Source organism: Pseudoliparis swirei, chromosome 8, assembly GCF_029220125.1.
Source record: "Pseudoliparis swirei isolate HS2019 ecotype Mariana Trench chromosome 8, NWPU_hadal_v1, whole genome shotgun sequence".
Lineage (NCBI taxonomy): Eukaryota > Metazoa > Chordata > Actinopteri > Perciformes > Liparidae > Pseudoliparis > Pseudoliparis swirei.
The window spans coordinates 17,358,475-17,375,495 of NC_079395.1; the positions used below are offsets into that span (position 1 = coordinate 17,358,475).

General features: G+C 49.9%; 1 protein-coding gene across 2 annotated transcripts in view; it reads left to right on the forward strand.

The window, feature by feature from the left end:
- The window catches only part of LOC130197936 (phosphatase and actin regulator 1-like), a 43,980-nt gene that overhangs the window by 20,547 nt on the left and 6,412 nt on the right, over positions 1-17,021 (forward strand). For both annotated transcript variants that reach the window (XM_056420923.1, XM_056420922.1), the window contains exons 3-7: positions 5,395-5,475; positions 7,884-8,099; positions 8,419-8,731; positions 9,995-10,188; positions 15,738-15,894. In XM_056420923.1, the coding sequence (XP_056276898.1) occupies positions 5,395-5,475; positions 7,884-8,099; positions 8,419-8,731; positions 9,995-10,188; positions 15,738-15,894 (961 nt within the window). The remainder of the gene's footprint in view (positions 1-5,394; positions 5,476-7,883; positions 8,100-8,418; positions 8,732-9,994; positions 10,189-15,737; positions 15,895-17,021) is intronic.

Genomic DNA, 17,021 nt, shown 5'->3' on the forward strand with positions numbered 1-17,021 from the left:
ACGGTAGTGTACGTCTTTAAAATCTGCGGATTTGCATTATTTCTTTTTCACCTTCACAGTATTTTGTGAAATGGAGGGGCTCAAGTTCACCTGCTGGGAAGCCCGGTGCACCCCGGGTGTTATCTGGCTGAGCAGGCGTACCCACAGAGCCGCACTGCACCCAGCGGTACGCACGCATGAGTAGCGACGGACGGCTGGAAGCGTGCGTTGGATTTTTGAGTGGGCACGTTCTCTAACGGGACCGAGCGAGGAAAAGGGGATAAGAAGTGAAAACCGGTCATTCGGAGACGATATTTGCTCATTCCAGGACGAGCGAGACGGCTCGGCGTGACTCTTTGCCCACTTCAAGTCCTCGTCTCTGATGCGATGGAAACCGTGTTCAGAGGGAGTGAGCTCCGCTTACTTCACCCAGCTAACGGCATTGACTGGTTGACCCCGTCGCCCCGCGATCCATGTGTGTTGTGTGAGTTTTCTATTTTTTTCAATGGAGCCTTGCCCATGCTGCTGTGCGCCCTCATTTCGTTCGTGGACGCTAAGATGGCAGCCTATTTATTTACCAGCCTCAAAGCCTGGATTGGGATGACCTCTTTTTCCCCCCCCCCCCTTTTTTTTGTTACAGATAAGGAAACAATCCGCCGCATGATTATGACAAATACTTTAATTAATTTAGTGCACTTAATACTTTTAGCCTCCAACTTGTTGCTTAAAAGCAACGTTTACACCCCAGAGTCACGACCCATGTCGCTCCATCACGCTGGAAGAGAAGTGAGACGAAACCATCTGGATTGATAAACAGTCCGGCGCCGCCTCACTCTCATCTCATGAAGGACCAAAGCCCGGCCCGGCTCGGCCTCGCCGCTGACCAGCGGGGAGCCGGCCGGCCGCCGGGCATCACGTGTTGTCGGGGATAATTGGGCACAGGAGAGCGTGAGCTGGTGTGATGCTGAGCAGATGAAGGCCAGCTCGGGGATGTGCATTCAGCAGAGATGCATCAGAACAACACGATGCCGTCGCCCTCTTTCTTTTCTTCTCCTAATCCAATTAAAAGCAATAAGCAGTTCCTTGTGATCCGCGGCGGTCTGAACGCAGCGGTTACTGGCGTTTCTCTTCTCCCCCGCTGTAAGATTTCAAGGACGCGTTTATCCAGATCAAGTCTTTTAACGCGGGAGCTTCTCACTGATGAAAAGGCGCCGTGAAAGTATTGTTGTTTTTTTGTATGCAGCGTTCTCGCCGCCTCGCTGGAAGCGTCCACGTTGAGCCTCGGGGTCGGTACGAGGCGCTCCAACTATCCGGGTCGCTTTGCAGAGGAATATATATTTATACATATATATATTTATCTGCAAAAAAAAGAGAAAGTAAAGCGTTGTGTTCTCGGAGCAACACCGGCTGCGTATTCGGACACGCTTTCATTCGCCGTGCTCTCGGCGGCGTGCGGTCGTCTCATCTCGGGGAACAGATTGAGCGGCTGCGGTTCCAAATGTAGCCCGCTGACATCCAAGGTGGTTTAGAGGTCAGCGTGTGCTTCATGGACTCTGGTACTGAAAGATGAGTTGTGTCCAGTTTACATCTATTGTTCTGTCCATCCTGGAGAGGGATCCTCCTCTGTTGCTCTCCTGAAGTTTTCTTCCCTTTTTTCCCCCTGAAGGGTTATTTGGGAGTTTTTCCTGATCTGATGTGAGGTTTTGGGGCAGGGATGTCTATGTGTACAGATTGTAAAGCACTCCGAGACAAATTTGTAATTTGTGAAATTGGGCTATACAAATAAACTGAATTGAATTGAATTGTCCAGTCGGTGTTCATGCCCACAGTAAGGTCCAGTCGTGGGCGGTCGATGTGGCCCTCTGGTGACCCGGTCACTCACTCAGGAGAGAATTTAGCGGTCTATAAAGAAGAAAGAAAAGCCCTCACTGGAGGTGGTTTTTTAATTACCTTCGCATTGAAAATGCGGAAGGTTATGTTTTGATCGCCGTGTATTTATATGCGTGCGTGTTATTCGCATAACTCGGTGTTAAACCGAATCGCATGACATTTGGTGGGATGATTGGTTGTTATCTGGAGACCATTTGATTAGATTTTGGGATCGATCGGGTCAAAGGTCAAGGTCATGAAAAGGTCAATCTTTTTACCATAGCGCGGCCAATTCATATCCAATTGGCATGCAACTAATGCCAAAATGTTCATAATTCAATGCCCAATCTTGTGATATGCGAAGGTATGTGCTCTACCGAGTGCCCGTTCTAGTTATTTATTTATTTTTGTACGCCTCTCACAGGACTTTCCTGATGAAATGAACAGGACATTTCCAATTCTTGCACACCATTAATGCGCTCATTAAATATGAAACCAAAACGCCATGGGAGGACAGCCGGTGGTTTGACTCCGGAGCCGACGCTCGGCCGTCTGCACACCGCCTCCCTCCGTCGAGACGTCTCCTCCCGACGGCGTCGGAGCCGGCGGGGTTGCGTAACCGCGCACAATCCCCGCGGCGGAGCAGTCACGTCAAGAAGTTCTGAGGAAATACTTTTTTCATTCATTATGGTATTAATCCCTGAACATGTCGCAGCCAACGCCGGCCGCGCGTCGACCTTTAGCCCTGGGTTCACGGCAAAGTGTTGGCGCTGATGCTTTCAGTCTTCATTTTGAGGAAGATTTTTTTTGTGTGTTTTCGTTCCTAAAAGAAATTTCTTCGGTTATGGAATCGAGTGTTTGTTGTTTTATTTCAAGAAATGAAATGCTACAGAGGATGACATTTTCTTTTATCCGTCTGTTAATCATGTTCATCCCCAAAGAAGATGTACGTTGACGTATGTCGAGAAGCTGTTGCCTCTCACTCGGAGAGTCGGGGCGCTTCGTGACGATCGACTCGTTGTGATGTCACACTTCCAGAGTACCACCAGCTTTATTTCCCCTCGTGATCCCGGTGCCGACTCTATTAAGTAAGTCGGTAAAGTTTATTAATTTTTCACTTATCATAGACAAACTGTCACAAAGTGCAGTACAGTAGTCAATTAAAACAATTTGGAAAATAACAGGAGGCCAAACATAAACTGTTTAAAGAGCAAAGTTCAACACACGGTAAAAAATGGTGCAATGATTACAAATATGAATGGAAACCTCTCCGAGCCGCCGGACACCTGAATGAAGTCTGATGCTCGAGGTGAAGTGTGTGACGCCACGTTGAGTCCGGGCCGACCGTATTCATTTATTTACCTTTTTGACTTGACCCGACGTTGCGTTTGTGGCGCCTGTGAAATAATCAATCACTTTCTCTACGGAGCTGTCGGCATCCCGAGTAGCGTGTACAAACGGTTCAATTTCCTTTTCATTTCACACTCTTCAATGCGTCACTTCCTCGGGCTCCATTGTGTGACACACTGGGGGAATATTCCTCCCTCCTCCCCTGAACTAATTCCTGGCTCGGAGCTGATCTCCCAACGAGCTCCTCTTGAAAACCTTTTGAAGTATCGAGTGATATTGAACATCTGGTATCCGGGAGGAGGAAGTCATCCTGGGGCGTCGGTGTTTGACGACGACGCGCTCTGAACACAAAGACGGTCCGCATTCGCCCGTCTGACATTTGCATGACTCTCATTTGTGTTTCATTAAAGTGTTTTAATTAAATGTTCCTGTGAGTTGGTTTCAAACCCTCTGCGTCGAGGGGGAAAGAGAGAGAGGTCAAGCTGACGCGTTGGCATTGAACGCACCGCCCTCTCCTCGAGGCTCCTGGGTCATCTGGAGAGCGCACACACGACTCCATCCGTGACCTCCCTCTTAAGCCGCCGCCCCCGAGGCCTGCGGGGATGGCTTCCGGCGCGGTGCGTTCAAGTGCCGTCGCTGATCCTCATTTCACATTCTTAATTTGATTCCATGCAGGGGAAGGATTTCTGAAATTACGAACATTATATTTTTCTTTTAGCCGCTTTTGTTCCGCCTACTGCGACAAGATGTTCAGCGCCTCCAACTTTTTGAAGCCCAAGAAGAGCCGCAGTAGCGACGGGACGTGTTATCTCGTGCATAACGCATTACAATGAGACGCGTTGTCCCGTTAATCTCTTCATCGCGGTGACGTTTTCTTTTTGTTGTCGTTTAGCTCTCGGTGATTAGAAGAGAAGAACAGTTTCACAGATTATCGTTCTAGCAAAATCCAGGATTATTTACCAATACTGCAGTTAGTTGCTTGTAATTCAGATATACAGTCGGTACGGAAAGTATTCAGACCGCATTATATTGTTCACTCTTTGTTTCAATGCAGCTATTTGCAAAAATCCCAAAAGTTCATTTTATTGTATTTTTTATCTTGACAGAAAAAATGAAATCTAGAATATTTTTCAAATTTATTAAAAAAGAAAAAATTAAATATAATAACATATATAATACATTTGCTAAAATGTCTACATTTCAGTTTTTTCTGTCAAGATGGGGTGCAAAATGTATTATATATATTATATTTCAGTTTTTCTTTTTTAATAAATTTCTACATTTCAGTTTTGATGGGGTGCTAAGTTACATTAATGAGAAATACAATTTACTTTTTTTACTTTAGCAAATGGCTGCTATGAAACAAAGAGTGAAACATTTAAAGGGGTCTGAATACTTTCCGTACCCACTGTATATGATAAGCGTTTGTTTTTATTACCAGTAGACATGCATAGATCTACTGCTACTCCAATAATATACAAGTGATATTGTGTTCAGGTAAATCAGTAAAAAAAAAAGGGCATTTATTTATAGGACACATTTGTTGACAGCCTATATTTCTCTTATTGTCTGATCCCGTTAAAAGAACAAGTATCACGTGTGCGTGCAAAAGCCTGATGGATGTTATTTTTAGCCTCCGCCTCCATTGTTGTCCCTTCGTTGCAGTGAGACGGGCCGTTGGTAGTTTGCTCCACTCGTGCCGCCCCGCCGATAGAAAGACAATGTGTATTCATCGGCAGCCGAAAATAGTCTCCAGTAAATCTGCTGCTTACTCCTGTTTGAGTGATCTTTGCTTAGAACTACAGCGCAACAATCTGTTTAAAATAAATGAGACCATGTGTTTCTGTTGCGTCTTCAGTTGGAACAAATGTGTTTGGGGCCGAGTGCCACGGACAGAACGGGGGAGGGGGAGGTCAGTTCTGGTCTCTTCATGTTGACGATGATATCGAATAATGCCTGTTCTCTGATGTTCTCAACAAAAACACACTAGAAGAAAGGAATGAGCAATGTGTGTGTGTGTGGGGGCTCGTAATGGCCATGTCCCTCATAGACTTCCATTACTTTCCATTATCATAAGTGAAACCTCTCCACACAGGCTCCGGGGATCTCTCTCCGTCCCCGTTTGTCTTTCAAAGGTCCGGCCGGCGTGAAGATGACGTTTAACGCTGCCCTCTTGTGCTCCTCTGTCCTCCTCAGCTCTGGAGAGGAAGATGTCGATGCGACAGAGCCGCGACGAGTTGATCAAGAGAGGAGTGCTCAAAGAGATCTTTGAAAAAGGTGAGCCCACGTTCTTCAGTTTTACATTTATTAAAAAAAAGAAGCAGAAACTGCAATATCGGTCGAAGCTGGTCATGTCCTCATTAATCAGTCGGCTCTGAAGTGAGCTCATCAGGATTTTGTGGGGTTTCATACGCTCTTTGATCCTGATTTAATGCGCCCTCGACGCCCCGCACTCCGAGCTAGAGAGTACGTTTGAGCCTCCACAGCCTCGGGACATCAGAAACTAAGTTGGAGGAGCTCAGAAAGCCTCGGAGCAAAGGAGGAAATGTGTGGACGTTTGCATATTTTATTGTTAAAAAAAGAAGGCCAAAACAAATTCCCCTTTAACCCTCCTGTTACCTTTAGGGTCAATTTGACCCCATTCAATGTTTAACGTTGGTGTTCTTTGGGGTCAATTTGACCCCAGGCTGTTTTTCACTGTGTCAAACATAAGAAATATCAACTTTTTTATATATTTAAAGGGCTATTTAGGTAGTCAACAAACAAACATAAAGTACCTCACACTTAAACTTGGGAAACAATATTAATTCTAATAATTTTCTGGAGGTTTTAATTGCTGGGGTCAAATTGACCCCAAGGGTAAAATATGCTAGTAAATGTGAAGGTAACAGGAGAGTTAAATGTGCCGGAATCAAGAACGGTTATGAATGGATTATTATATTTATAAGTATTTCACCTAATTTGTGCGCGCTAGCTGTGCCACTCCTTAGAATGCGGTGCATATTCCTTTGGCCAGGTGTCCGTGCCCAGGGACAACCGAGCTTCATCATCATCATCATCAGCTTGTTTGCACAGCTTGACGGATCGGCGGCGGCGGTTATTTTTACGCATGCAAAGCAAAGCGCCGCTCGGTCCAGGGAGGCGGCTTCGCTCGACCGACTGGCGTTCATTGCCCCGGTTTATAGACGGACCACACGACTCGCTTTGCAGTCCAAAGAATCGACTCATCCAAATGGAAACGGAAGCGCAGAAATACAACAATAGAAATGTATAAACGAAATCCCATGATGTTTGGCAGAGACGTGCTACCCTTTCATCCCATTGGCTGCCGGATTGTAAATCGGCTTTGCCATTTTTTTTGGACTCTGTTCCTGGATGTGATGTGGCACACGCCAGCCAAACCCCGAGATCACGAGATGGGGGCGCAGCGGCGGAATGGAAAGATCCCATCCATCTTTCCATCTTTCCATCTTTCCATCTTTCTTCGTGAGGACGCTGCAGCGCGAGGTGTTTTTGTTTAACAGCTGCTTACAGCGACGACTTCTCTGGATGTTGGAGAGGTTTTCCTCTCAGAAGTCTGTCACATACCGAGTACAGGGTTCGTACGGTCATGGAAAACCTGGAAAAGTCATGGAATTTGTAAATCATTATTATGGAAAAGTCCTTGACAATTTTTTTTATCCCAAACGTTTTGGAAAAGTCATGGCAATTTGTTGTATTCATATGTGCATTTACGATGAGTTTTAATATGCTTTTAAAAGAATGACGCTCAAAATATAAGCCGGCATACGCTCTCAATATTTTTCTCGCTGCAAGTGAACGCACCTTAACTAAAAATACATAAATGTTTATTCTTTGAATCAAACTATTGTCTCATTCATTTGTGTCTTTTTAAGGTATACATTTTCTCACTTTTATGTATACATTGAGATTTCACAACATTTTTGGTCCCGGAAATTTGGTTTAAAGTCCTTGAAACCTACTGGTCAACGTGTGAATGAACCCTGCTAGTAATCGAGAGGGAGAGGTTCGGACTGATGAAGGCAGAGGTGGGCCGATTAAAAAGGCTGGCGCTAACGTCAAGTGACGAGACGAGTGAAAGCCCCAATGTGTGTTTCTATTAATTTATTGGTTTCTGTTTTTTTGTTTTGTTTCTTTGTCTCTTTTTTAAACCTCTTGTTAATAAATCGCTGCTGTTTTAATGATCGTGTTTGTTCCGTCTTTGAAGAGGAGTTGGTATATGTACAGTATTTATTTATTTTTAACAACGCATGCGGTTTTTAACACTTTATTTAAAAAAAAAATTTAATATGTAAATAAAGTGTGTTTTTTTTAAATCAAAGAAAAGGTCTCTTCAGAAGGCTGTGACGATGGAAACTCAGCATGCATGCATTGTTTTGTCAGAGTATGTGAATCGTGCAAAAAAAAAAAGTTATTTGCGCTGTGAAAGAATTATAAGAAAAAGCAAAAGTTCAATCCGACTGCTTGTCATCGGCGTTCCCGGGTCTGCTGCTCCGGGGTCGTTCCCCAGCTTTCTGAATCCACTTCCCATGGTCCGGAAAGCCGAGCAGCTTGTTTTAAAGTTTGTTGGAGCGGTCTTCCCGGGTCGCGTCTTTCTTGTGCAGTCGAATCACGTTTCTGATGCTTTTTTCTTTTTCTCTCCTTTTTCTCAAATTTTTTTGTAGCAACCGTTAATCCAGTAATCCAGTTCGGATCCTCGATGGACGGCCGAGTCTGCGCTCAGGAGCCCTCCATCAAGTCGTGCATGGTCCCGCCCGGCAAGAAATGCGTCAGCTACTCGGGTGACCTTCAGGATAAACCCGCCAAGCCGCCGCTGTACCACAAGAAGCCTCCCGCGCTCCCTCCCAAGCCTTTCTCTCGGATCTCAAACCACAGCACGGGTCAGTCGATGCTCCGTGTCTATTTTTTTTCTCTCCCTACCCAGAACCCACATACAGAAATAGTTGTGGCCTACTTATTGATCACTTTCAGCAGCTCTTGTTTTGACCGCTGTCGCTTTAAAGAAAAAGAAAAAAGGACATCCTGCGTCGCCCCGCATGCGCTCAGGATTACCGTCGTCTCGGTGACGTCCCCCGTGGTCCCGTCAGCTGGTTTCTCCCCGTCAGTGTCAGAGGGAAGAGGCTTCATCCTGGCCTAGTTCCCACCGTCTGACACACCCAGTACAAATGTCCAGTGACGCTTCTTTCTGTTTCTCTTCAGATTCTTGCCAGCCGATGAAGTTGCCCTTCATGCCCGGGGGAAAGCACTCCCCGCCTCTGCCTCCCAAGAAAGTGATGATCTGTGTGCCTCTGGGGGGGGGACTGGACTCCTCCCCGTCTCCTTCCCCCAACCCCCTCTCCCAGAAGGGCGTGCCCCTCCACTACGGCCCCTTGCTGCCCTCCCAGCTGGTCGCGTTGTCCGGCCTCCACCGCGGCCGCGGCCACCCGCTGCAGTACGGCGGCCTGCACGCGCCCAGCCGCATCATCGAGGAGCTCAACAAAACGCTGGCGCTCTCCATGCAGAGGTTCGAAAGGTCGGTGGCCGGCGGCGCTCGGGGGGGGGTCATTCGGTCTGCGCGGAGAGGGACGGGGGTTATGGATCGGCCTCTGGTTGGCTCCGTCTGCGTCATATTATATATTGTTTAGATTGTTAACCAAACTTTTTGGAATGTGTGTGAAATTTTAAACATTTCATCGATGGAGTCCGTCGCCCCGGTAACATCACATACCATTACACGTCATTTAGCTGACTCTTTTCTCCAAAGCAACTTACAACTAGAATGGGCTCTCGGTAGAGCGCATACCTTCGCATATCACAAGATTGGGCATTGAATTATGAACATGTTGGCGTTAGTTGCATGCCAATTGGATAAAAATTGACCGTGCTATGGTAAAAAGAAGATGTTGACCTTTTCATGACCTTGACCTTTGACCCGATCGATCCCAAAATCTAATCAAATGGTCCCCGGATAATAACCAATCATCCCACCAAATTTCATGCGATTCGGTTTAATACTTATTGAGTTATGCGAATAACACGCAAACACGCACGCATACAAATAAATACACGGCGATCAAAACATAACCTTCCGCGTTTTCAATGCAAAGGTAATCATGTTGCAATCATACACCGTAGACACAGCTACACAGAGCAACTCGGGGTTAAGTGTCTTGCTCAAGGACCCATCGACTAGGGCAGGGATTGAACCACCAACCCCCTTTTTTGATTTAGCATGGCGCGTCCTGTTTACTCGTCCCTCCGGCAGTCGGCCTCACAGAACACGACCAGCTGCTCCTTTACAAGTGCAGCGTTTTTCTTCGTCGTTCGGATTAAAAAAGAAAAAAAGGGACACGTCGGGTAGCGGAGAGGACGTTACGTAACCTCGGACATTAGGATCTCTTCATCGACAAAAGCCATTTGGGATAAGGAAGTAATGGCCGTGAGATTGCTCACAATTGGACTAAAAGCTCTGAAAAGAGTTGTTGCGTAACAGCGGGCTCACACGAGATGCAGTTCTTCTCTGTTGGTGAAGCTGCTCTCGGTGTCGCCGGAGGGCCGCGTGGCGCTGGTACCACTGCACAGGATCATATTGAGTAGTTCTGTGTCTCCTCTCCCTCTGGAGCGGGATTAGAAACCCACGGAGCTGTCATTGTACCAGCCGCCCCTCCTTTTTGTTTTATTGTTCAATCACTTTCTCTTCTGGATTGAGAGAGTTCAGAGAAGTCAATCGCGCTACACGCCACATCTGACCGTTAAGAGATAAAAATGAGTTTCCGGTCCCTTTCCCCTCCTCCAGCTCGGCGCTGCACGGCGTCGGCCAGTGTTTCCCCTTGGACCGGAGAGAAGCGCCGTCGGTGATCCTCGACTACGAGGACGACAAGGAGAACATGCCCAACGAGTGCGACTACGAGGACCTGCCCAGCATGTACAAGCACGAGGACGACGAGGACGACGAGGAGGAGGACGACGACGACGACAACTTGTTTACAAGTGAGTGGCGGCCGTCTTTGTTTGGAGAGGTGGAGGTAGATGGAACGCCACAGCCCATTGGCTGGGAACAGCCGGCAGCGTCTGCCTGTCGAAATCTCGCGTTTTATTCAGAATCCTTCGTCGAGCTAAAGGCTCCATTTGGCTAGTGAAGGTCGTCATGGAGACGCCTTTTATTGACGCAGCATGCTATACGCTAACCGCTAAAAAAAAGAGGCGAGGCTTACCGAAAAAGATCGCCAGCTGTTCCTCACTTCCGGTTTTCGGAAAAGACTCTTCAAAATAAGATGGCTTCAAAATAAAAGCTTCTTTCGCCTGGAAACAGCTGTTTTTACGATCTCTTTAGGGAAAGCTGCTGTGTCCAGAATCAATACACTTCATTCATCCCATAGTTAGGATAACCATAACACATCAACAGTTACACTAATAACACAGTGATCATACTTTCTCCTAAATGCTTTCCTCAATACATATATTCTTCATAATATCCCTTATTAATCATCTTATCTGTCTCATGTATTTATTTAAAACATAGACTCTCATTTACCTGTGCAATTACATATACAATCCAGTACAACTCTACAGTGACTTTAAGGGGCGTTGGAAGGATGAGTTGTCTCTTAAAGGTACAGGACAGGACTTGTTTCCCCCCAAATATCCTCCAAAGTTTGTGTGACAAGCGGGTTGCCGTCACCAGTAGGTTTCTCCTCCCCTAAACACCAATAAGGACTGAGCATCCAGAGGGATAGTTGGTAATTACTTTTATTGCCACCGCAGACTGTGTCTCTGCTCTCCACCCTGACTCCCCCTCTTCTGTCCGTCCACCTCCTTTATGGAGACAGCCTCAGATACACAAACACATATCATCAGCTGGACTGATTACCAATCAGATTGGTAATCAGTCCAGCTGATGACAATCAGATACCGTTCCCTGAACCACACCCCCGCTCCACCCACTCAGCAGCCGAGCCTAAACACCCCCCGCTGCCACATACCTCCACCGCCCGACTTAGGCCGGGGCAACATCCGGCCTAACCTACTCCCCCTCCCCCCCATGAGAGCGGGAGAGGAAGTCGGCCACGACCATCTGCGTCCCCGGCCTATGAATCACCTTGAAATTAAAAGGCTGTAAAGCCAGATACCACCGAGTGATTCGGGCGTTGGTATCTTTCATGCGGTGGAGCCATTGGAGCGGGGCGTGGTCTGACCAGAGGGTGAATGAGCGTCCCAGGAGGTAGTAGCGCAGGGAGTCGACCGCCCACCGGATGGCCAGGCACTCCTTCTCCACCGTGCTGTACCTGCCCTCCCTCTCCGACAGCTTGCGGCTGATGTACAGCACGGGGCGGTCAAACCCCTACCTGCTGGGACAAACGGCCCCCAGCCCTCTGTTCGACGCATCAGTCTGCAGAGTAAAAGGGAGAGAGAAGTTAGGTGTGTGAAGGAGTGGTTCCCCACAGAGAGCTTGCTTTACCTCCTCAAACACCAACTGGCACCGCTCCGTCCACTGGATCGGATCTGAGGCACCTTTCCGGGTCAGGTCAGTCATGGGGCTGGTCAGCTCCGCAAAGTTTGGGATGAACCGCCTGTAATAGCCCGCCAGCCCCAAAAACTGCCTCACCTCTTTTTTAGTCTTGGGCCCAGATACCGTACCTCCCTCCGTCCAACTGCACACTTCCCCGGGTTGGCCGTAAGCCCCGCCTGCCTCAGGGACTCCAGCACCGCGCCGACCCGCTGCACATGCTCCGCCCAGGTGGTGCTGTGTATGATCACATCATCCAGGTAGGCGGCAGCATATGCAGCGTGCGGACGCAGCACCCGGTCCATGAGGCGTTGAAAGGTGGCCGGGGCCCCGAACAACCCAAAGGGAAGCGTGGTGAATTGGTATAACCCAAACTGAGTGGAGAAGGCCGTTTTCCTTACTCTCTGGCGACAGAGGAATCTGCCAGTAGCCCTTGGTTAAATCCAGTGTCGAAAGAAACACGCAGTGCCCAGTCGGTCCAGGAGCTCGTCGACCGGGCATTGGGTAAGCATCGAACCGTGACACATCGTTCACCCTGCGATAGTCCACGCAGAACCGTATAGACCCATCCTTCTTGACCACAAGAACAATGGGGCTACACCAGGCACTGTGGGACTCTTCTATTACCCCCATCTCCAGCATTGCAGCCAATTCCCGCTGAACCACCTTTCTCTTGTGTTCAGGTAACCTGTAGGGTCGTAACCGCACTGTCACGCCCGGAGGAGTCTCAATCTCGTGCTCTATGAGGTTTGTGCGTCCTGGAAGGAGAGAGAACACATCAGCAAACTGCTTTTGCAACCGGGCAATGTCTGTTTTCTGGGTCCCGGAGAGACGGTCTTCACAAAGGAGCGAGGATTGGTGGATTTTGGGACCTCGGGCCCCAGCTCCTCTCTCTCAGATACCGAGGACACCAGAGAAACAGACTCCGCCTCCCTCCATGCCTTTAGGAGGTTGAGGTGGTAAATATGTGTAGCTCCGCCCCTATCAGAACGCACCACCTCATAGTCGACATCCCCCACTCGCCGTGTGACCACAAAGGGCCCTTGCCACTTGGCGAGGAGTTTAGAGCTGGAAGAAGGAAGCAATACAAGTACCTTCTCTCCCGGTGTGAATTGTCTCAGCCTGGCCCCTCTGTTGTACAGCCGCTGCTGACGCTCCTGGGCCTGGAGCAAATTCTCACGTGACAGCTGACCCAGTGTGTGGAGCTTTGCTCGCAGGTCCAGGACGTGTTGGATCTCGTTTTTACTGGTGCTCGGCCCCTCCTCCCAGTTTTCTTTAATGAGGTCGAGCACCCCCCGTGGAGTCCTGCCGAACAAAAGTTCAAAGGGAGAAAATCCCGTGGAGGCCTGGGGAACCTCCCGTACTGCAAACAACAGAGCGTCAAGCCATTTATCCCAATTACGTTCATCGTCATTAATAAATGTACGGATCATGGACTTGAAAGTCTTATTCAGACGCTCCACCAGACCGTCGGTCTGTGGGTGGTACACACTGGTCCGAATAGACTTGATGCCCAGTAACCCGTAAAGTTCTCTCAGTGTTCTTGACATGAACTGGGTGCCCTGGTCAGTCAGAATCTCTTTCGGGATTCCGACTCGGGAGATGACCTGAAACAGCGCCTGCGCGACACACTTTGCAGAAATGTTGCGCAAGGGCACCGCTTCCGGGTATCGTGTTGCGTAATCCACGAAGACTAACACAAAGCGATATCCGCGTGCACTCCGGTGAAATGGCCCGATTAGGTCCATAGCGATACGCTCAAATGGAACCTCCATTAATGGCAGAGGGCGCAAAGGTGCCCTCGGAATGGCCGGAGGGTTTACCAATTGACACCAACGGCGCACATCCGCCCGGATGCCCGGCTAATAAAATCGGGTCATTATCCGGTCCAGAGTTTTATCATACCCCATGTGACCAGCCATCGGGTTATAGTGAGCCGCCTGGAAAACCATTTCCCGGCGGCTCTTCGGCACCAGCAACTGGGTGCTTTCCTGCCCTGTGTGAGTGTCACGGCTCACTCTGTACAGTCTGTCCCTGATCAATGTAAAGTGCGGATATGTCTGCGCTGCGTCAGGGTGCACCAGCTGACCATCAATTCGTATCACTTGGTCAAAGGCTGAGCGTAGAGTATCGTCCCGAGACTGCTCGAGTGGAAAATCTTCCATGGAGTGAAACTCGGGAGCCGGAGGAGTCTCCCTAGGAGGCTCCACCGGTTCCCCCTCCCCGTCTGCAGTGTCGGACAACCTCGCGTCACCGCTCAGCACAGCGCACACACCGCATGACCCTGTCTGCCGTGAACGCACCCCCGCAGCCTTCCCCATTAACTTATCAAAGCCCGGCCAATCGGTTCCCAAGATTAAGGGGTGCGTAAGGCGGGAGCTAACCGCGACCTTCACGTTATGCTTTTTACCCCCATGTCTAATTTCCGCTGACACTATGGGATACTCGTGAATGTCCCCATGCACACACCGTATTTTCACCCACAATGCCTCCACCAATGCCCCTGGTCGAACCAGGCTCTGGTGGATCATAGACTGTGTACAGCCGGAATCCACCATTGCCTGATGTACACCCCCCTGGATTCTTACCGGTACGCGGTATGTCGCTCCCGGACATGGGGAGGGTGTTGGAGAGCCGGCAACCCGGATCACCTGGCCCACCTCCATCAGCGGACACTCCCACCGGATGTGTCCGGGCTGTCTGCACCTCCAACACTCCTGCCCTGGTGTTTGAGGGACTACCTGTGGGTTGGGAAGGATGCCGGTGTTGACTGGGGCCGGTATGGGTCGCGTCAGGTCCTGCATCGGCCTGGCCGGAGCCAGTGCGCCGTCGCTGTCCACCTGGCCGCTGGGGTGCACCGCCAGGTGGTCCTCCGCCCGTGTGATGGCGGCCTCCAGCGACGTGGGGCCGTGACAGCGGACCCACTCTGCTGTTCCGGTCGGCAGCCCCTCCACGAACCGCTCCACTACGGCCTTCTCCACCACCGCCTGCGCCCCTTCTGTGTTCCCGGGCTGCAGCCATCTTGTCGCGGCATCCCTCAGCCGTTGCGCGTATGCAAACGGCCGGTCGTCGGGCCCCATCGTGGCCTCACGAAACCTCCGCCGGTGAACCTCCGGAGACAGACCCAGCCGATCCATCACCGCCTTTCGCATGTCCGCGTAACTGTATCGTGTTGCTGGGGGAAGCCCCAGGGCCGCAGTCTGCGCCTCCCCGGTGAGCAGGGGCAGGAGGCGAATCGCCCACTCCCCCGCTGGCCAGCCGCCTGCCTCCGCCACCGTCTCAAAAGTTTCTAGGAATGACTGCGCGTCGTCCCCCGCCATCATTTTTTGGAGTGCCACCCCCGCCAAGGGGGAAGCTACAGGTGTGGCCGCAGCTGTCTGGGCGGCGAGCCGTTCCAGGGCGCGCGTCTGCTCCTCTGCCTGGGCCAGGAGCTTCCCCAGTGTCTGCCGGCCTGCTTCCGCTTGGTCCTGCAACATCGCTGCTATCCTCCCCAGCATCTGCCCCAGCTGGATCCATGGCTGGGTTGGCTGATCTGGGTGCTGCTGGATGCTCTCCATGTGCTTTTTTTTTTCCAACAAAAAAAAGGGCCCCACGTTTGGCTCCAGTGTGACAAGCAGGTTGCCGTCACCAGTAGGTTTCTCCTCCCCTAAGCACCAATAAGGACTGAGCATCCAGAGGGATAGTTGGTAATTACTTTTATTGCCACCGCAGACTGTGTCTCTGCTCTCCACCCTGACTCCTGCTCTTCTGTCCGTCCACCTCCTTTATGGAGACAGCCTCAGATACACAAACACATATCATCAGCTGGACTGATTACCAATCAGATTGGTAATCAGTCCAGCTGATGACAATCAGACACCGTTCCCTGAACCACACCCCCGCTCCACCCACTCAGCAGCCGAGCCTAAACACCCCCCGCTGCCACAGTTTGCAAAACATCAAATGCAAACCGTCACTGTGGGTTTCAGACTATAGTCCATGTTTGGACCGTTCCTCAAAGCTTTGCCTGACATCCTAACTGGGTCACGTTCAGGTTGCCTGGCGCAGAAGGTGCTGAGGAAAGACACTCTGGCCATCAAGCTGAGCAACCGACCCTCCAAAACAGAGCTGGAGGACAAGAACATCCTGCCCATGCAGACGGATGAGGAGAGGGTGGAGTCCAGGCAGCAGATCGGCACCAAACTCACAAGGCGAGCGCACACACACACACACGCACACACACACACACACACACACACGCATGCATTTTTAAATCATGAATACATTTACACAATTTATGGGTCCAAATCCTGTGGATTTGAAGCTCATTGATTATTGCTCGAGCCCTCCTCAATCAAACTGATTTGTCTTGCTGAAGGCTGTGACTCGGCCCCAAGCCCTTTCAAACGGGAGCCTTTTTTTATTTTCTTCTTCTATTCAAACACTTTTATATCCTTTAATTTTTTTCCCTCCTCTCTGTCTAAACATCCGATAAGGATAAACGCTTTATCTCGTTAAAATGTGGCTCTGAAAATGGAGCTGACCTAATTTCAGCGATTCATCACCATGCAGACTCTCTCTCTCGCTCCCCCCCCCATTCTTCCTCCAGCCTGACTTCCTCCCTCGCTGACTGAATCACCACGGTGATGCATGTGCCAAACTATCTCTACTCCTCCACACAGCAGCACCACGCAATCCACTTCATACCAGCAGTTTTCTCTCTCTCTCTCTCTCTCTCGCTCTCTCTCTCTACAGTGGTGCAGTGCGTACGAATCACAGGAATGTGTACACATATGTTGAGATCATAAAGGTGACTTCTAGTAAACAGTAAACGGATCAAACGACGTGATTTTTCTTTTTTTTGAGTGACGAGAGGATGTGATGGCGTGTTGGAAGCCGGAGAACAAAACGAGATGTGGGAGATACGTTTGAGTGTCACCGCGAGACGGCGGCCCGAGTCCCCTCACTGCGATGGTCCTCCTGCACGCTGTCACCCGGCGTGCAGGTCGCAGTGACGTTGATCGCGAGGACGCACTGACCTCGGCCCCCAGAACCCCGGAGAGGAGGCCTCTCAGCCTCGGCCCCTCGAGTTTGACATTTTGGGAAATGGGCTTATTTGCGCTGAGGGTTTGACGATGAGGTCGATCTCTCGTCCGCCAGGTAGACGTGAAGCTGCGGCCGGCAGAGGGTAAGCGTAGCTTAGCATAACATCCTCCTACCGGCACATGGAAAGCGTATGCGTTATATTTCCGTGAGCAGGAGTATTGATTTCCTGGAAAGAGACTTCCATGAAGCCAATCGGTGTATTCCCAAATAACTCGTCCCTTCAGAAGCTGTA